This window comes from Battus philenor, unplaced genomic scaffold (assembly GCF_028537555.1).
Source record: "Battus philenor isolate CCGP_79_NKW_IND1 unplaced genomic scaffold, ilBatPhil1.0.hap1 SCAF_23, whole genome shotgun sequence".
In the NCBI taxonomy this organism is placed as follows: domain Eukaryota; kingdom Metazoa; phylum Arthropoda; class Insecta; order Lepidoptera; family Papilionidae; genus Battus; species Battus philenor.
The window spans coordinates 2,742,588-2,765,579 of NW_027181686.1; the positions used below are offsets into that span (position 1 = coordinate 2,742,588).

A 22,992-nucleotide genomic window follows, 5' to 3' on the forward strand; every position below is an offset into this window, starting at 1 on the left:
TATTATTAAAAACTATTTATTTATGATTTCCATTATTAATCCTAATAAGTGTTGTGGAGTTCGAATTATAATTACAATCAAGGTAAAATAAATAAGTTATCTAAACTTAATCTGTCACTATCGTGGAACTAGGCGTTGTGGTATTTTGTTTCTTTATTTTTTCTCTCTTTAACCAATGAAAGCAGTATGTTATACCAAAGACTGCACAAGTGAAGCCAAGTCTTGGGATGAAACCAAATCGACACTTTATAATGCTTTCTTGTCCGTATTTGATAACTAACTTGCCTGGTGAAAAGCTACGATGTGATCGAAGATGAAGCATGCAGATCCAGTGTCTACTTGAATAAAGATGTTCAGAATTAAGATTTTTTTTTGCTGGGCAGCATTCGGTAAACTTCGCAATATTTCGTAAAATATCCCACAGTGTCTAACGACGAAAGCCTATAATCAATGTGTTTCTATTAATGGCTTACGACATTTAAACGTGGTCTCTTATTTTAAGTTGTTTTAACAAGCTCATGGTAACTTAATGTGCCCTAGAGAGGGTTATGTTTGGGATTTATTTACGAGATCGACACGGACAGGTTTGTATACAAAGTAACGGGTATAGCCCAGCGGTTTGGCAGGTTGATCTGGCAGTAGCCATGCTATATAGTTACGTCAGTATATTTAATAGTAACAGGCAGTGGGCAAATCACATAAAGACAGAAAAGAGGCCGGTCACGTACGCACAAGACGGACTGACGACTTTGTTTAGATGGTTGACAAACGCTGGAAGCAGATCGCTTCCAACCGGCTTTGTTGGAAATATACAGGGACAATAGGAACATAGGTCATGTTTAGTAGTAGACGTCTTACGGCTGACCTGATATGCAATTCAATTTAGAAGCTCGAAATTTGACAGAGTTGTGAGTTAAAGTGTAAAAAATTGGAATTGAGATTATCATTTCAGAACATAGTTTTATTTCATATGTAAATGTCGGTCCGCAAGATTTTTTTATTAGTTATAAAATTGACATTACTGAATTGATATTGCTTGCTATACTTATATATCCTTATAGTTAACGAAGTACATGTATATGTCTTCTTACAAGTAATATTAATACAATAGTGTATATATGTACTTTTAAAGACAGTCGTTTTATGAAGTACCTGTATTGACGTCATGCTTACATACATTGAAAAGATGTCCAACAAGTGGTCGACTGCTGACAATAATTACAGAGCAATGTATGGTACAGAAAAGTAAATATTCCATTATTATCGAAAATTACTTTCAGGTAGTTTCCTTGCACAGTTTCGTTTATGTTTATACTTTTTATTTTACGGTATATTTATAAGAGGTTGAATTCGTGATTCCAGGTAAATCCATAAAGCGTACTTAAATTTCCGGGTCAAAGAAGAGTAATAATATCTGCTTTTTTTAAAAAAAAAAACTTTGTGACAGCATTTGTTTTTATTCTATTTTTTAAAACACTTTTTTTCTCGCCCAGAGTTGAAATTTGAAATAAATTCGAAATTAAAGTTAGTTAATCGTATGTTATAAAAGATGGTTCAAGTCTTATTGGTGGAAGAATTGACATAGTCATCTTTAACTTTATATTTTATACATATAGGTGTGTATATAATTTGTATTTATTTTCTTTCTTAGTTATCAATTTCGTAGTCTGTGCTTTACTACTTTATTTCTTCTTTGACATCTTATATTTAGTCGTATTCGGCTCAGCCTTTAAACGCCTACTGAAAATTATAGGCCTCACCCAACGATATCTATGGGGGGATATACCATGATCGCTATGTATGGCAGGCGGGTTGGGAATCGCAATGTGGCATTAGCCTATCCGCTGGAAACTTGTTTATGTGCAATAGCAAACCTATATTAATGTCCAAAGTGTAAATTAATCAAGATTGTATAAATGGAATCGAACCCTTGACTTACGATTGCTGGTCCCAGTCCTCTACCACTGGGCTACCACCGTTCACCATATAAAGTAGTGTTATCTATTATTTCTACAGTTATTTTTTGTTAATAATATCTAGCTTATTTTTGTATACAAATATATTCCTAACTTTGATTACATTTACTTTCGTTTATTACTTTAACATATTCCTAATTAAAACCAACATGTGAATTTTTGGTTGTTTTTTTTAACAATTTTTGTTATCACAACATATATCTCTTATATCCTTCTATTTAATTATGAGTAGTAATAATTACATAATTAAAATTATTTTTATTTGTATATAAAGTATATATACCACCACTTTTATTTATATATTTATTATCTTGACTTTTACATACTTGATTTTTTACTTCAATGATGAACTGGTAGAAATGCTTGAATAAGGCGCTAAGTACATTTCATAATGTGTCAATTATCATTATTCAATCGTAGCACATCCACTACTGAAGATAAGCGTCACTTCAAGATTTCCAATGGAGCTGGTAGCCAGCGGCATGCATCCTTATCTTCTTATGACTTAATACGCTCGTATAACCTCATTATGCGTACGTGGTCTGAACTTCAGAGTACTCTGTGGTCATCTGTTCTGGTGCACTATGTAACCAGTCCACTGCTACTTCGTCAACAAGTTACTAATACGCTAGACTATGTCAATAACATTCCCTTATTCACAAATCTCCTCATTCCTGAATTCCTCAACCGCGAGAAAATCCCTTAAGGTAACGCCAACTGTGACTTTGTCAATAAGATCCAGAATAGAGTAAAATACCTAGCTGTAGATTGAAATATACAAACATAAAAAATAGCTCTATTTAATTTCATTACTCTGTTGAAATTTGCTGACCCGAAAGCAAACAATAACTTGCTACATCGTAGAAATCCGCTGACTCGAACGCCATTCAACTCTTTAACTTATTAATCAGAAAGTTCATTCAATATACGTACTACACGTTCGGAATCATGTCAAGCTACAGTCCGCATTCGATAAGAACAATAGTATCGAGCAGTAGAATTTTATTTGGACTACTTCCTGGACTCGGTGCCATGATATTACTGCGTATGGCAATACATCTGTATAGACCAGATATTGAAGATGCCGAACACCGCGTCAGAGACTATCCTATCGAACATCTGCATGATTGCTATGACTTTATAATCGTCGGCGCTGGTTCAGCTGGATCCGTTCTTGCAAGCAGATTATCAGAAAACCCTGATTGGAACATTCTTCTTCTAGAAGCTGGACAAGACGAGAATGTCCTTTCTGAAGTGCCAGCGTTATTCCCAGCCTTACAAACATCATCCATCGATTGGCAATTCGTAACTGAACCGAGCGACGAATATTGTTTGAGCATGGTGGGTACAAGGTGCAAATGGCCGCGCGGAAAAGTACTCGGAGGTTCTAGCGTTTTAAACGCAATGCTTTACATCAGAGGAAACAAAAGGGATTATAACTATTGGGCCAGCATAGGAAACATAGGCTGGTCTTATAGTGATGTACTTAAATACTTTCTAAAGTCGGAAGACATGAGGATTCCGGAGTATCAAAGTGATCCGTATCATGCAGTCGGAGGACCAATGTCTATAGAATACTTCGCTTATGAACACCATATAACAAGGACTATTCTAGAAGCTTCTAGACAATTCGGTTACAGAATTATTGATGTCAATGGTGAATCGCAAACAGGATTTACTAGATCACATGCTACTTTACTAGATGGACTCCGATGTAGTACAGCGAAAGGCTATTTAAGACCCGCATCTAAAAGACCTAATCTTCACATCAGTGTTCACTCATTAGTGGAAAAAATTCTAATAGATGAGAACAAGAGAGCGTACGGTGTCAAATTCACTAAACGCGGTGAAACAAGAATAGTAAAGGCCGGAAAAGAGGTTATTGTATCAGCTGGATCTATACAATCACCGCAGTTGTTAATGCTTTCAGGTATAGGTGATAGTGTCCATTTGAAAGAAGTTGGAATTTATCCCATAGTGAATCTTCCAGGTGTTGGACAAAATCTTCAAGACCACGTAGCGATGGGTGGTCATTCGTATCTATTTGACAATCCTTACGATAACGGAACGGATTATTGTTTCAATTTAAACTCGGTGTGGTCCTTAGGAAATGTTATTGATTTCGTTGTTAACAAGAAAGGTAGCTTATACAGTATGATGGAGGCAGAAGCAATGGCATTCGTCAACACAAAATACCAGGACCCGAATGAAGATTACCCAGATATCCAGCTTTTTATCGCACCAACGGCCGATAACATGGACGGTGGTCTATTCGGGAAACGCGCCAATGGACTAACTGATGAGACATACGCCGAATTATATGAAGACATTCTGTTCGAGCCTTCCTTTTCAATAATACCTCTGCTTCTACGACCAAGGAGTCGAGGTTATATTAAACTTAAAGATAGTAACCCGTACACACCGCCGCGGATATATCCAAACTATTTTCAGGATCCAATGGATTTAAAAATACTGGTAAATATTCTTGTCACATATATATTATACATATATTTATAATTTTAATTATGCTTTAATTTTCTTCTTACTGAGCAATATTGAAAATTGTTTATATCGAATATTATTTCTTCCAATTTATTATCGATACTGGTTTCCATATTTTGTGGATAATCAACTATAGTCGGGAATGCTTTACGGCGATTGTTCGTAGAACGATTTAATATCGCAGACAAAGATCAATGTAATATGACCATGAAAGAGCTATAGTTTGGATTGTTAATATTAATAATAAAATATATTTTGGTTTTTTACGATGTTTTGCTTTCTTAATTACGAGCAATAATCATCATTATTTCAGCATTAAGACGTCAACTGGTGGATATAGGTTTGCGTGCAATAGCGATATTATACTATCGGAAATCGCAATATTTATTCATAAAACAAGTAAAGAATTATTAAATTACCTCTATTTTGCTGATTAACAATATTCAAATAATCACTTCAATTTTAATTAAATTAATTAATTTCGGTAAGAGCAGACGTAAATAAATATAGATTTAGAATTGTTACAGTATTCTGTAGGAAAAGGAATGAAGAGAGGCGATATGTGATAGGTAACAATGTAAGGAAAGGAATGGAAGAGAACGATAAGGATAACAAAAACTTTTTTTTATGAATAATGTCCCTGCTTACACACATCAGGGTAGCACGAGAATTCCTCAAAAACGGGGCCCAAATAATATATATACATATATATATATATATATATACATATATATATATGTATATATATATATACATACATATATATATATGTATATATATATAGGTTTGGTAACGACTCGTTTATTAATTAGAGTAATGAAGTGATTGAAGCTTGCTTAGTTCGTTCGATAGTGCAGATATCAGTTTTATTGAATTCTACACATTTAATTTTATTTTTTATTTGTAAATAATACAACGTTATTCCAGATAGAGGGAGCTCGCGTCGTCCACTCTTTAGTCCAGCAACCTGCTCTGCAGAAGCTGAACGCTCGACCAAACCCCAATAGGAATCCTGGCTGTACCCAACACGAGCTGATGTCCGACGAACACTTGGAATGTCAGGCCAGACACCACTCGCTGACGATCTATCATCCAGTTGGAACGTGTTCTATGGGCGCAGCTGATAACCCCGACGCAGTAGTCGATCCGAGGCTAAGAGTACGTATTAAATAAACAGATTAACAAATAAATAATTATAAACCTTTCACTTAACTCTCGCTGTGCCTGCTGAATATAATCCTAGAGAAATATTCATAACCAGTTTATTAAATAAAATAATATCAAAATATAGACCTACTATCAAAAATATACCAGCATTTTTACTATAAAAATACTTTTATTTTATACCACTATTGTCACGAATTTAAAAAATGTTATATTGTAACTAAAACATTACTGTTCACCTAATAAAACAATTACAGTGAAATCAGAATCTCTCACTTCAATCTTATTGACAAGCGGTGGAGAGGGCTATGCTAGGAATTACTGTCGTTCGACGTGCAATGAGGAAATACGTAGATAGACGAAAGTAGCTAACATGGCCCAGCGAGTGGCATGTTGAAGTTGCAGTGGACAAACTACATAGCGCCAGAAAAGATGGCCGATGAGACCTTAGAGTTCGGGAATGAATACTACAGCGTGACGTAGGATTTTACCCACGAGGTAGAGAGACTAATTTGAAGGTTCAAACCGACCTTGTTGAGCATCTATGTTTGAGGTCTAGAAGTAGTCATCAGAGACCGTTTCACTGCTGAGATGACGATGATAATGATGATAGCACTTGTATTTATTACGTAACAATCTTTACATATTTTTCATATTTACCAACTTCCGTTCAGCAAATCTTGTCGTCTAAGAAAGTTGAATACAATAAAAACAAAACTGAAATAACTTCAAGGAAACATTTTTAATTAATAATAATTCATTCGTAAGGACATTTTTACATTATTTTTATTTACTTTGAAAACTACAGAAAACATTATATTACATGTGAATAAATAATTATTACTAAAACAATTTGTATAGTTTTCGTATATTAAAAATAATGTTAACAAAGTTTCTCGTCTCCATATACATATAACCCACCTATCTACACCTACACCAGAAGACAATTAAGCACATAAAAAATACAAGTAATTCTTCTATGTTTTACATTGTCTTCGTCCATGACATGATAACTTTAAATACAAAACTCAATTATATCTCAATTTGATGCAACACAACTAAATAAAAATAATTATATTTTTTTATTATTTACAGGTTTACGGTATAAAAGGGTTGAGGGTAGTAGATGGTAGTATAATGCCGACAATAGTCAGTGGAAACACAAACGCACCAATCATTATGATAGCAGAAAAAGCCGCAGACATGATAAAAGAGGATTGGTCAGAAAGTAACCCTGAGGAAGCCCACTGCGATCATAGTTACAGACATAACACTAATACAACTGACATAGATACACCAAAGAAAATTCAGCTCATACAAGAAGATAAACAAGACCTTTTATATGAAACAGCTAGCCTATTCCCCAGTCTATCTCAAGGTTTTCCACCTGGATATATAAAGAAGACAGAAGCAAATAAAGCAAAACCTTTATCAACGAATTTAAGTTCTTCGAAAAAAGAGCAATCGCTTCCAAATTCATATAACCCTATCCACCAATTTCATAATTCAGACGCCAACATACCGTACACTGGCGAACAGAACAACTGGAAATCCTATCCTTATGATATTTCAGAATACAAGTTCCAAAAAAATCCGTATAAGAACATAAATAGGATACAAAACGCAATACCCGTATATGTACCGGTAAATCCTTATTTTACACAGTACAGTAACAACCATTATAATACTATAAAAACACCAATTTACAAACCAATAAAACATAGAACGATGAACACAAAATCATACGAAAGCAGGCGATCTAAAAATAATAAGAAAATATACTTTAAAGCAGATGAAGTTTTAGCACCGAATGGGAGGAAGGAATGCAAAGTTTGGTTGTATTATAACGGAATGAAATATGAAGTGTCTTTATGAACATACAGAAACGTATATAGATTTAATATTAGTAATAAATGGACACAAATATTAATAAGTAACACTTATTTAATATAGAGCGAGACATAGATATTTGTCTACAATAGATTGAACTAGTTGTAAAACCGTGACTCTGTGGCTTTATTTTTGAGTGCCTTTCACAAGATATGTTATTTTTTTTTTAAATTATTAGTTACAGATGCAAAAGTTTTAAACAGGTCAACGAAAAGCTGGAAATGGTTTCAGGAATTAGAACGGAACGATTATAAATAAAAAGCGTTTTCAAATCAAATTACTACATATTAAAATAAATTATTGTTTCTTGCCATTCGCGCTGACTTTGTACCTATATCCGATTACTAATTCATTTTAAAAGATCATTACCCCAATACTGTTAACGTTATTTTAAAGGTCTTAATTTCATATCTTATATATTCTAAACTATCTTGCTGACTGACTTTCGACCTAATTCTCATTTTTGTCGATTTATACCTTATTTTTATTTTACGAATATACTGTTTACATTTTGTATTTGCTTATTATTATTTTGGTTATGCATCTTATTTTGAACTAGTTGTATCCGCGACTTGACCCGCGTGGAATTCAATAAAAACTATTTAATTTATTTAGCTTTTTTTCGTTTAATTTTTTTTTAAATAAAAGTACTTCAAGTTACTTCTCATTACATTAGCTGCCAGTACAAGTACCATTAAAATCTATCCAGCCATTTAAGAGATTAGCCGGAACAAATGAACAGACAGAAAAAAAATACATAGTAAAATTTTGGTATATGTACCAACATACGAGTATAGTAAAAAGCGGTTATTTTATTATCACAAAAAGACTCTTGGTATCTCATTTATATGAATAGATGAGCGTGTAAGATTTGTACTATTGTAAACTGTAAGTGGTCTTATTTAATTATTGTAAGCTCTAGCTTTATTAAGTATTAATTGAAATAAAATGTTATATCTATCTTTCCCAGAGGTGGTAAATATATGGTACATCTTTACCACTTATGGGAAAGATCAAACATATTTAACAATGACAAGCTTAAGAATATCTAATTAAATATATTCTAGAAAATATAATATTTATTTTAAGAAGAACAACATTTATTCATGTAATTGGCTATTCAATTAACAAGTTTTCCTTCACTTGGTTTAGTCAACACGCAAAGATAACTAGATGTTTTGTAAACATTAGAATCTATTTACATGATTATTATAATTATCTAAGGAGACTCCAATGTTTACATAACTTATCGTTTTAATTAACTTGAATTACCATTAATTCAGATATAAGGATGATATGACGAATTCAATAATATATATATATATATATATACATATATATATATTGTTGTTATCTGTAAGCCTTCCCCGTTTTAACAAACATTCAAAACAAACCATCAATTTAAATTTCTTATCTATATAGATATAACAAGTCGTTGAGAGATTAATATAGGGCGATGTTTATATTAAATTATCTGTATGTTCATTACATAATCGATTAAATTCATTAAACGTATAATTTTCGAAAAACATAACATCTAGTCGTTCCTATCAAAGGACAGTAAGTTGGATACAAGAAAGACCTATATATATATACCTATAGACAGTCTTCTATGCATCCAAGTTTTTGTCCACCGTGTGGACAGGCGTCTTACGCTCTTTGCCGATTCTATTTTTCTACTCCAGAACTTTACCACAACAACAGCCATCTGCTCAGTCCGATATGTAGGCTGCCCACTGCTACTTCAACTTCCAAATTCGCTGAACTGTATGAGTTACCTTCTTTCGTCGTAAATATGGAGAATAATAAAATAAAAAGAAAAATAGAAATAATAAGAAAATTTGTCTAAAAAAATAATAGGAAATTTTGTAATAAATAGGCATGTAATATAAATGTAATAATTGTTTTAATAAGTAATTCATTATAAGATTATTATGTAAACAAAAATGTAAAAGGTACTTAGGTGAAAAGACAGCCTTTAGGCGGTAGAGATTTTTTTTTCTTTTATGGCCCCCACTATTGGGGGCCTCTCGTGCTCCTAATTTGTTGGGATCAGGGTCTTTATTCACAAAATAAGTTTTTCATTTATTTTATCTTTATTCTTCACTAACTTTTATCCTTTTATCCTTCACAATACCTTGCATTTTTTTATTCTTTCATTCCTTCTTGCTTTCATCGCCTTTCTTTCCATCATCTTATTACTCTTAGGTGGCTAGGCACATTTTTTATTCTTTATTTTATTACTTACTTATCCTATTTTTTATATCACGGTTTTCTTTATTGGGTTTTACTTTTTTAATTCCTATTATTACTTGACTTGTTCTTTTATATGTGCAATTTATTTAATATTTGATGCCTATTTATCTATACTGTTTTATTTCTATTCACAGTGTTACTCACCACCCTACGAGCAAACGATAGGAATGATGGGCGAAGGTTGTCGTCGCCCATCATTAAGGCGATGCTCTCCAAATCTATTTTTAATTTTATTCCGTTTCCAGGGCACTGCGCATCTTTACATGGGTGGTAGAGGTTTAGATGGCGACAAAATAAATAAAAAAAAACTTTTTTCGTCAATGGCTCTCCTAATCCCTGATTCGATGTAGTAGAGATTTGGGGCGTTGGTATTCCGCTAAGTTGACCCACGACTTAGGGTCGCGTGATGTCTCTGGATTCGAAGAGCGCACCCCCAGTCATCGTTACGATCTTTGGGGGAGGCTTATTCCTTTCAGTGCGTGTCAATCGGCTGAAAAGAAGAAGAAGAGAAATCCCGAGTATATCTATCGCTAAGTCGTTCTCATGCAAGTAAAAATGTCACGTCCAAACTTAGAGAAATTTATTACATATTATTCTTGTATATTTCATAAACGCGAGTTACAGTCTCATAGCCGTTATTGCGTTTCAATAATATACGCAAAATCCACAGTCTAATCTAAACTGCACTAACTTTGTTGGTTATATTATAAAACATATAAATATAAATGATTGTGAGCAGTGGTAGAAAACTGAGAATTGGGATTGTAGGTATTTATATATGATTGATGATAACATCTTTTACATCATTCTACAATATTGGGTCTTTAATACTTAGATTGTTACATTTATCTTAATGTCTACAAATATAGTATTTTGGCCCTAATGTCAAAGTTTATCAGTAATAGATTAATAACATATATAGTCATCAATTTATGATTACAGTTCTAAACACTATTGTCAAGTAATTTACGTTACACATACTTTACAGTAACATAATACTATGTATGTGAAATTGTTGAAAGCAGGTAAAATTTTTTTTAGATTGATAGGAATGTCTATAACATTTGTCAAGCGACTGTTTGTCAAAAATTTGGATTATCATTTGGCTCAACCTAAAGCATTTTGTAGGATGTTTTGTATCTTAAACGCGTGAAGTCTAGATTGCTGTCAAAATTTTTTTGGAAAAAAAAATGTCAAAAACTAGACTGATATCGTTCCGCCATCAACATATTCGCCTGATCGCTTCTATTCAACAAACTCAAAAGGCTAATACGGAAACGCCGTTACGATTTAAGAGATAAAAATCGAATCGAACATCTGTATTGTGGACTGGAAAAAGCGTTAAAAAAGTGCGTTTTATTAGACGGGTAATACGAGTATTTTGAAGAGGAAGAAATAGATTTGTAAGAATAAATAATGTACAATTTATAAACAAATTATTTAAATACTTTTAGGTCACAGTATTTATTACATTAGTAGTAATAAATACTGTGACCTAGTAGTACATATTAAGAAGAAGCATTTTAATCTGATTACTTCATACAGCCAGAAGTTGTTAGCCTGTAGTATCACAATAAAATAATAAAACATATTTGATCGTGATCACTTTATACAGTATGATTGGAAGTAGGTGTAAAAGTTTTAAAGTTTTTTTGTTGATAAATGAAACAATATTTCCTAGTGATGAATACCGCCTTCAAAGCCTTTACATCTATTACTCATCATCCTGTATATAAATGGTCAATGGAATATTATTTTTAATGAACGAAGTGAAATAAAATCTATGAAATAATCTAACAAAATAAAAGAATATTATTACTAATGCTATTGCTATATTGCTAATATTGTTACTAACGAAAAAAACAATCTCATTCCTTATACACTCGCCATTTCCCACCAGCACTCACGACTGATTAACCCTATTAATTGCACAAAAAAAAACCAAAAAAACCCGAAACCATGAACTTTATAGTTCATTCTTTCATTTGTTCAGCAGACACGCCCACTGCAAGCCATAGGTCTCCAAGGACCGCCCCAATGACTGGTCTAGTGTTGCCCGCATCCAGCGATATCTCGCGACCTTGATTATGACTTCGATCCATCTAGTAGAGGCCCTGACCATGTCTACCTGCGTCTACCGGCTTTTAGTAGCCACTTGAGAACCATGCGGCCCCAACGGCAGACGCTGCACGAGTAATGCGGTCCCTTTACTGCAGGGAAATAGCAATTCTTCGAGCTCCGTATGATCTCCTTATTTCTGATCAAAACTCTCAGCCTCCATCCATAACTCTATTGATTGACCTTGAGCTTTATTATAAGGCCCATCGTAAGCGACCACGTCATCACTGGCAACATATATTTAAAGACTTTTGTGTAAAACTACTGTTACCTAGTACGAAAACCCTCGCTCAGTAATCATTTTGTATTCCCAACATACATTAAAGTAATATTGTATTTAAAAGAGGGAGTTATATCCTTATTATTGGCTATTTGTATAACAAGTTTGCCATCTTGCGGTTTAGTCAACGTGTAAAAATAACTGGAGAATTTTGTAATAATTACTTAAATAGATTCTAACGCATACATAAATTATTGTTATTATTTTACCTGAATTACAATTAATGGGCGATGAAAAGATTTTAGTTTAAGAATTAAATTACTATCATCATTTCAGCTGTAATATGTCCAGTGCGGGACCTATCTTATTTTTATAAAAACAATTAAAACAAATGATCAAATTTAAATTTCATATCTCAATTATTATATTAACGAGTCGCGTGGTGTTATATAGAGGGCGATGTCTTTATAAAAACTCTTATCTCTATGTTTATTACGTAATTAACTGCAGAGCGTGTACTTTCTGAAAAACGTCCAATCATTCTTGCTAAAGGACGTTCAATATTGGACGTGGGACCGGTCGGAAGTGGTCTGCATACGGCGTCTTCCGGCGACCTTCACAAGGTCATCTGTCCACTTCCTAGCTGGACGTCCGTCGCTGACGACACACCGTACTCTTCACTCCATAACCTCATAAACCCAGCAGCCATATGTTGTGACAATGTTCGCATACAACATATATACGTAGTATATATTAGTCTAGAGCAGAGTTCCCCAAACTTTTTTGAGTCGTAGACCCATTGCCATGTTTTTCCGTCTTGGGTAGACCCCTTGATTACCTGATATTGATATCCTGTAACTTTCTAACTGTAGTGAAGTTTAGTGTATGTTCAAAATGTATTGCGACCACAAAGCGAATACCAATATCCTACAACTTACACAATTTTATAAACATATATAATATTTTTTTTACTTCATAGGTACTTTTATAAATAATGTAAATGTTTTGATATTATAAGATAGTATGATGTAAGTAAATAGGTACTATCAGTGTATGTGTTGAGATCCACTATCGTGGACCCCCATTTTCATTTCATGGACCCCCAAATTTTTTTTCGCTGACATAGACCCCTTGCAGGTTGTCATAGACCCCTAGGGGTCGATATAGAACACTTTGGGAATCACTGGTCTAGACAATACATTGCAACTTGACCTTGTATTAGATACGATTTGTTTAATCTACGCTTGTCATACATTTTATTGGTAGTCTTAACGTCACAAGAATTGATAATGAAATATTGTTATATATTTTTTTTAATAATAGTTCCTTATATAGTCTGTGTTTACTAATTTAACACTATCTCATTTTTCAATATAAACTAGCGCTAAAGATGTATTCGGAAGACGTTCGACTTATATTTAAAATATTTTTATTCAAATACGCATTTACATGCACTTTTCTGCAGTCAATTATTTTTAATATAATAAATATTTAATAACATTTAATATAAAAAATCTTATTGTATGTTCATCATAGGACCTAAAGTTGAAACGGTGATGAAAGGAGTATTTGAATTTGTTCAGATATAACAAATTCAAATACTTCTTTCATCACCGTTTCATCATATTTTGTAGTCATTTTCCAAAATTTAAACTGTAATGTGCAAATAAAGCAGATTAGAAATCACGTGATCATATAAAAATGAACAATAATTTTATCGTAGCAACGGTACTTAAAAGATAAGATAGATTAATCTATAAAATTTACATGATTAATAAGCTACTTAATGGTTTAAAAGATATTAGCTGCCTTGACGTATTTCTTAGTTAAGAATTACTGGCCAGTCATTGCCCCCCTCCCCTCCCCCAAATAGTATTTCAGAACGGTCACTTTATTAAACATTTTTTTTAAATTTGCTACTTTAATAATGAATTCTCGTAATTATGATTATGTTCTCATTACAGTGCAAAGCCCGTGATCATTCTGGTAAAACGAACCAAAAATGAGGAGATACGTTGACGAACGAAGAAAGTAACTCATATCGCCCAGGCGATTGGAAAGTGACAGTGCCGCCGGGGTCCTGAGGTTCTAGAGCGTAGATTATCGGTCAGTAACTCCGTTTGACGTTCCACGTTGACGATGATGAATGTCATAGTAGTATTTTGTGATACACGATATTTATCCTAAAATGCCTAAAAATTATTTTCATTTCTATTTTTATTTTCTTACATTTTTCACAATTTCTTTCATCAGTCATCTATTTTTCGTCACAATATCTCACTCTCCTGTCTCACTTGTCTCCATCTTTATACACACCACCTCCCTAATTTCTCTTCCGCTCCTAAAATACTACAGTAAATCATTTCTTTATATCACTGTACAGTTTTATCTATTTTATGTTTTCTTTTGGATCTGACCAGAAACTTAAAATTCACTGCAACTTCAAATTGCCAATTCAATGGGCTATGTCGGTTGTTATATAATATTGAGTAAGAAAAGGACCAATATTTAGCCACTTCCGCACATGCAGTGGTAGTCGTGCAACAAATTACACCGATTAGTGATAAACACAGAGACTGTGTTTGGCACTAATCGGTGTAACATAACTCCTGAAGATGCCCCGTGGAGGGGTGAAACACGTTTTGAGTGATTTAGCGGTGGTAGTTGTGTAATTCGCATTGTTTGCCACATGCGCATTTATCAGCGGGCTGGCGGGCGGTGCACTTTGGTTCACGTCTACCGCTGCATGTGCGGAAGTAGGTAAATATTGGTCCTTTTCTTATTCAGGATGGACTTCCGCAAGGTAACGCCTGATTCCATTAAACATAATTACTAAAGGTCCACGAAAATTTATCTGCATTCTATAGAGAAGAATTAAAATGTTGACTTGACTTTATCAATGTAGGCAGATAATTTTAAGAAGGTCAGCGCCTAAATGATATAAATAATATACAGTATAAGTTTAATACTAACACTTGCGATTGCGGTAGGTCGCGGATCCGATTCCCGGGATGCAATCTTATGTACGAGTAATACACTCTACGTGCATTAATTTAAAGTGCACCGCCCGCCAGCCTTTATATATATATATATATATATATATATATATATATATATATATATATATATATATATATACACACACATATATGTATATATATATATATATAATTATATGCATTTGTATGGTACGTTTGTAAATATGTATGTATTTGTATGTACGTACGCCCTAAACTACCCTTTCCTTCATGTCTCTCATCTCCATCCATAGGTTGTCTAGTAGAGATCGCCTTGAGCGATAAGACCGCCTATTGAATCATAAGAATTGTTTCTTTTTTTTCTTCTATTCATTACCTATGGTGTATAAAAAGTGTTAATAATAATAAATAAATAATAAAATTGGGATACGTTTAAATAAAATTATTGTTATAGAATTGTAGGCAGTCCTTTCCGTTATAGTGCGGATGATATAACATAGTATCGTGTATTCTGTACGCACTTAGTCCGCAATCAGTTCTATGTGTGGATGCGTAGGAGCAGGCCGCGTGTGCTCACTTTAATAACAGTGCGTTGTTTGTGTAAATAAAATTATAACAGCGATTACATGTTATTATATTTATAAGGTAATTAAAAATAATACTATGTTAATAACTATTTTATTACAGTTCTCTTACGTATAACATTAATCGAGGTTATATTAAACTTAAAGATAGTAACCCGTACACACCGCCGCGGATATATCCAAACTATTTTCAGGATCCAATGGATTTAAAAATACTGGTAAATATTCTTGTCACATATATATTATACATATATTTATAATTTTAATTATGCTTTAATTTTCTTCTTTCTGAGCAATATTGAAAATTGTTTATATCGAATATTATTTCTTCCAATTTATTATCGATACTGGTTTCCATATTTTGTGGATAATCAACTATAGTCGGGAATGCTTTACGGCGATTGTTCGTAGAACGATTTAATATCGCAGACAAAGATCAATGTAATATGACCATGAAAGAGCTATAGTTTGGATTGTTAATATTAATAATAAAATATATTTTGGTTTTTTACGATGTTTTGCTTTCTTAATTACGAGCAATAATCATCATTATTTCAGCATTAAGACGTCAACTGGTGGATATAGGTTTGCGTGCAATAGCGATATTATATTATCGGAAATCGCAATATTTATTCATAAAACAAGTAAAGAATTATTAAATTACCTCTATTTTGCTGATTAACAATATTCAAATAATCACTTCAATTTTAATTAAATTAATTAATTTCGGTAAGAGCAGACGTAAATAAATATAGATTTAGAATTGTTACAGTATTCTGTAGGAAAAGGAATGAAGAGAGGCGATATGTGATAGGTAACAATGTAAGGAAAGGAATGGAAGAGAACGATAAGGATAACAAAAACTTTTTTTTATGAATAATGTCCCTGCTTACACACATCAGGGGAGCACGAGAATTCCTCAAAAACGGGGCCCAAATAATATATATATATATATATACATATATATATGTATATATATATATATATATATATATATATATATATGTATATATATATAGGTTTGGTAACGACTCGTTTATTAATTAGAGTAATGAAGTGATTGAAGCTTGCTTAGTTCGTTCGATAGTGCAGATATCAGTTTTATTGAATTCTACACATTTAATTTTATTTTTTATTTGTAAATAATACAACGTTATTCCAGATAGAGGGAGCTCGCGTCGTCCACTCTTTAGTCCAGCAACCTGCTCTGCAGAAGCTGAACGCTCGACCAAACCCCAATAGGAATCCTGGCTGTACCCAACACGAGCTGATGTCCGACGAACACTTGGAATGTCAGGCCAGACACCACTCGCTGACGATCTATCATCCAGTTGGAACGTGTTCTATGGGCGCAGCTGATAACCCCGACGCAGTGGTCGATCCGAGGCTAAGAGTACGTATTAAATAAACAGATTAACAAATAAATAATTATAAACCTTTCACTTAACTCTCGCTGTGCCTGCTGAATATAATCCTAGAGAAATATTCATAACCAGTTTATTAAATAAAATAATATCAAAATATAGACCTACTATCAAAAATATACCAGCATTTTTACTATAAAAATACTTTTATTTTATACCACCATTGTCACGAATTTAAAAAATGTTATATTGTAACTAAAACATTACTGTTCACCTAATAAAACAATTACAGTGAAATCAGAATCTCTCACTTCAATCTTAATGACAAGCGGTGGAGAGGGCTATGCTAGGAATTACTGTCGTTCGACGTGCAATGAGGAAATACGTAGATAGACGAAAGTAGCTAACATGGCCCAGCGAGTGGCATGTTGAAGTTGCAGTGGACAAACTACATAGCGCCAGAAAAGATGGCCGATGAGACCTTAGAGTTCGGGAATGAATACTACAGCGTGACGTAGGATTTTACCCACGAGGTAGAGAGACTAATTTGAAGGTTCAAACCGACCTTGTTGAGCATCTATGTTTGAGGTCTAGAAGTAGTCATCAGAGACCGTTTCACTGCTGAGATGACGATGATAATGATGATAGCACTTGTATTTATTACGTAACAATCTTTACATATTTTTCATATTTACCAACTTCCGTTCAGCAAATCTTGTCGTCTAAGAAAGTTGAATACAATAAAAACAAAACTGAAATAACTTCAAGGAAACATTTTTAATTAATAATAATTCATTCGTAAGGACATTTTTACATTATTTTTATTTACTTTGAAAACTACAGAAAACATTATATTACATGTGAATAAATAATTATTACTAAAACAATTTGTATAGTTTTCGTATATTAAAAATAATGTTAACAAAGTTTCTCGTCTCCATATACATATAACCCACCTATCTACACCTACACCAGAAGACAATTAAGCACATAAAAAATACAAGTAATTCTTCTATGTTTTACATTGTCTTCGTCCATGACATGATAACTTTAAATACAAAACTCAATTATATCTCAATTTGATGCAACACAACTAAATAAAAATAATTATATTTTTTTATTATTTACAGGTTTACGGTATAAAAGGGTTGAGGGTAGTAGATGGTAGTATAATGCCGACAATAGTCAGTGGAAACACAAACGCACCAATCATTATGATAGCAGAAAAAGCCGCAGACATGATAAAAGAGGATTGGTCAGAAAGTAACCCTGAGGAAGCCCACTGCGATCATAGTTACAGACATAACACTAATACAACTGACATAGATACACCAAAGAAAATTCAGCTCATACAAGAAGATAAACAAGACCTTTTATATGAAACAGCTAGCCTATTCCCCAGTCTATCTCAAGGTTTTCCACCTGGATATATAAAGAAGACAGAAGCAAATAAAGCAAAACCTTTATCAACGAATTTAAGTTCTTCGAAAAAAGAGCAATCGCTTCCAAATTCATATAACCCTATCCACCAATTTCATAATTCAGACGCCAACATACCGTACACTGGCGAACAGAACAACTGGAAATCCTATCCTTATGATATTTCAGAATACAAGTTCCAAAAAAATCCGTATAAGAACATAAATAGGATACAAAACGCAATACCCGTATATGTACCGGTAAATCCTTATTTTACACAGTACAGTAACAACCATTATAATACTATAAAAACACCAATTTACAAACCAATAAAACATAGAACGATGAACACAAAATCATACGAAAGCAGGCGATCTAAAAATAATAAGAAAATATACTTTAAAACAGATGAAGTCTTAACACCGAATGGGAGGAAGGATTGCAAAGTTTGGTTGTATTATAACGGAATGAAATATGAAGTGTCTTTATGAACAAATAGAAACGTATATAGATTTAATTTTAGTAATAAATGAACACAAATATTGATAAGGAACACCTAATTTAATATAGAACGAGACATAGATATTTGTCTACAATAGTTTAAGCTAGTTGTGAATCCGTGACTCTGTAGCTTTATTTTTGAGTGCCTTTCACAAAATATTTTAGTTATTTTTTAGAGAATTATTAGTTATAGATGCAATAGTTTTAAACAGGTCAATGAAAAGCTCATTCGTTGTCAATTAATGTGTGGTAAATCCTATTGAAAAAGTTAATGGTTTTTGGAATTACAGCGGAACGATTATAAATAAAAAGCGTTTTCAAATCAAATTACTACATATTCAAATTAATTATTATTTCTTGTCTATTCGTGCTGACTTTGTACTGACTGTACCTTTTAAATCTTTTACACCTATATCCGATTACTAATTCATTTTAAAGGATCATTACCCCAATACTGTTAACGTTATTTTAAAGGTCTTAATTTCATATCCTATATATTCTATTACTGACTATCTTGCTGACTGACTTTCGTTCTAATTCCCATTTTTGTCGATTTTTACCTTATTTTTATTTTACGAATATACTGTTTACATTTTGTATTTGCTTATTATTATTTTTGTTATGCATCTTATTTTGAACTAGTTGTATCCGCGATTTACCCCGCGTGGAATCCAATGAAAACTATTTAATTTATTTAGACTTTTTTTCGTTTAAGTATTTTTCTAAAATAAAATTACTTCAAGTTACTCCTTATTACATCAGCTGCCAATACAAGTCCCATCAAAATCTACCCAGCCATTTAAGAGATTAGTCGGAAAAAATGAACAGACAGACAGAAAAAAAATTACAATAATGAAATTTTGGTATATGTACCAACATATGAGTATAGTAAAAAGCGGTTATTTTATAATCACATAAAGACTCTTGGAATTTCATTTATCTGTATAAATTAGCGTGGAAGCTTTATACTATTGTAAATTGTAAGTGGTCTAATTTAATTATTGTAAGCTCTAGCTTTATAAAGTATTAATTGAAATAAAATGTTATATCTATCTTTACCAGATGTGGTAAACATATGGTACATCTTTACCACTTATGGGAAAGATCAAACATATTTAACAATGACAAGCTTAAGAATATCTAATTAAATATATTCTAGAAAATATAATATTTATTTTAAGAAGAACAACATTTATTCATGTAATTGGCTATTCAATTAACAAGTTTTCCTTCACTTGGTTTAGTCAACACGCAAAGATAACTAGATGTTTTGTAAACATTAGAATCTATTTACATGATTATTATAATTATCTAAGGAGACTCCAATGTTTACATAACTTATCGTTTTAATTAACTTGAATTACCATTAATTCAGATATAAGGATGATATGACGAATTCAATAATATATATATATATATATATACATATATATATATTGTTGTTATCTGTAAGCCTTCCCCGTTTTAACAAACATTCAAAACAAACCATCAATTTAAATTTCTTATCTATATAGATATAACAAGTCGTTGAGAGATTAATATAGGGCGATGTTTATATTAAATTATCTGTATGTTCATTACATAATCGATTAAATTCATTAAACGTATAATTTTCGAAAAACATAACATCTAGTCGTTCCTATCAAAGGACAGTAAGTTGGATACAAGAAAGACCTATATATATATACCTATAGACAGTCTTCTATGCATCCAAGTTTTTGTCCACCGTGTGGACAGGCGTCTTACGCTCTTTGCCGATTCTATTTTTCTACTCCAGAACTTTACCACAACAACAGCCATCTGCTCAGTCCGATATGTAGGCTGCCCACTGCTACTTCAACTTCCAAATTCGCTGAACTGTATGAGTTACCTTCTTTCGTCGTAAATATGGAGAATAATAAAATAAAAAGAAAAATAGAAATAATAAGAAAATTTGTCTAAAAAAATAATAGGAAATTTTGTAATAAATAGGCATGTAATATAAATGTAATAATTGTTTTAATAAGTAATTCATTATAAGATTATTATGTAAACAAAAATGTAAAAGGTACTTAGGTGAAAAGACAGCCTTTAGGCGGTAGAGATTTTTTTTTCTTTTATGGCCCCCACTATTGGGGGCCTCTCGTGCTCCTAATTTGTTGGGATCAGGGTCTTTATTCACAAAATAAGTTTTTCATTTATTTTATCTTTATTCTTCACTAACTTTTATCCTTTTATCCTTCACAATACCTTGCATTTTTTTATTCTTTCATTCCTTCTTGCTTTCATCGCCTTTCTTTCCATCATCTTATTACTCTTAGGTGGCTAGGCACATTTTTTATTCTTTATTTTATTACTTACTTATCCTATTTTTTATATCACGGTTTTCTTTATTGGGTTTTACTTTTTTAATTCCTATTATTACTTGACTTGTTCTTTTATATGTGCAATTTATTTAATATTTGATGCCTATTTATCTATACTGTTTTATTTCTATTCACAGTGTTACTCACCACCCTACGAGCAAACGATAGGAATGATGGGCGAAGGTTGTCGTCGCCCATCATTAAGGCGATGCTCTCCAAATCTATTTTTAATTTTATTCCGTTTCCAGGGCACTGCGCATCTTTACATGGGTGGTAGAGATTTAGATGGCGACAAAATAAATAAAAAAAAACTTTTTTCGTCAATGGCTCTCCTAATCCCTGATTCGATGTAGTAGAGATTTGGGGCGTTGGTATTCCGCTAAGTTGACCCACGACTTAGGGTCGCGTGATGTCTCTGGATTCGAAGAGCGCACCCCCAGTCATCGTTACGATCTTTGGGGGAGGCTTATTCCTTTCAGTGCGTGTCAATCGGCTGAAAAGGACAAGAAGAGAAATCCCGAGTATATATCTATCACTTAGTCGTTCTCGTGTAACTAAAAATGTCACGTCTAAACTTAGGAAATTTATTTGATATTATTTTTGTATGTTTCATAATCGCGAGTTACAGTCTCATAGCCGTAATTGCGTTTTAATAATATACACAAAGTATACTGCCTAGCCTAAAATACGAGTACACTAACTTTGCTGGTTATATTATAAAACATATAAATATAAATGATTGTGAGCAATGGTGTCCTAGTGGTATTAGGTCACAGGATATAATCTTATATAATTAACAGTTTGTGAAATAATTATATATGATTGATATATGATAACATGTTTTATATCATTCCACAATGTTAGTTCTCTAATACATAGATTGTTACATTTATCTTAATGTCTACAAATATAGTATTTTGGCTCTAATGGCAAAGTTTATCGGTAATAGATTAATAACATATATAGTCATCAATTTATGATAACAGTTCTAAACACTATTGTCAAGTAATTTACGTCACACATACTTTAAAGTGACATAACATACTACTCTTTGATCAAAAAGTAATGTGAAATTGTTGAATGTAGGTAAATTTTTTCCTAGATTGATAGGAATGTCTATAACATTTGCCAAGCGACTGTTTGTTAAAAATTTGGATTATCTTTTGGCTCAACCTAAAGCATTTTGTAGGATGTTTTGTACTTAAACGCGTGAAGTCTAGACTGCTGTCAAAATTTTTTTGGAAAAAAAATGTCAAAAACTAGACTGATATCGTTCCGCCATCAACATATTCGCCTGATTTGGGTTCGTGCGACTTCTATTCAACTACAATTCAAACGGCTAATGCGGAGACGCCGTTACGACTGAAGAGATAAAAATCGAATCGAACATCTTGAAGGCTATACTGTTTTGTGGACTGGGAAAAGCGTTAGCAAAAGTGCGTTTTATTAGACGAGGAATATTTTGAACAAGAAAGAAATAGATTTGTAAGAATAAATAATGTACATTTCATAAACAAATTATTTACATACTTTTAGGTCACAGTATTTATTACATTAGTAATAGTACATATTAAGAAGAAGCATTTTAATCTGATTACTTCATACAGCCAGAAGTTATTGGCCTGTAGTATCACAATAGAATAATAAAACATATTTGATCGTGATCACTTTATAC

The 22,992-nt window shown here is 32.6% G+C and overlaps 2 protein-coding genes across 2 annotated transcripts in view; one reads left to right on the forward strand and one right to left on the reverse strand.

Annotated features, from left to right (window-relative positions):
- The window catches only part of Flo2 (flotillin-2), a 394,067-nt gene that overhangs the window by 57,828 nt on the left and 313,247 nt on the right, over nucleotides 1-22,992 (reverse strand). The gene's annotated exons all lie outside the window — the stretch shown is intronic.
- LOC137924327 (uncharacterized) overlaps nucleotides 2,925-22,992 on the forward strand; it is a 37,929-nt gene continuing 17,861 nt past the window's right edge. Inside the window, exons 1-5 of the mRNA XM_068767723.1 lie at nucleotides 2,925-4,451; nucleotides 5,406-5,636; nucleotides 6,738-7,286; nucleotides 16,851-17,081; nucleotides 18,183-18,731. Of these exons, the coding sequence (XP_068623824.1) occupies nucleotides 2,925-4,451; nucleotides 5,406-5,636; nucleotides 6,738-7,286; nucleotides 16,851-17,081; nucleotides 18,183-18,731 (3,087 nt within the window). The remainder of the gene's footprint in view (nucleotides 4,452-5,405; nucleotides 5,637-6,737; nucleotides 7,287-16,850; nucleotides 17,082-18,182; nucleotides 18,732-22,992) is intronic.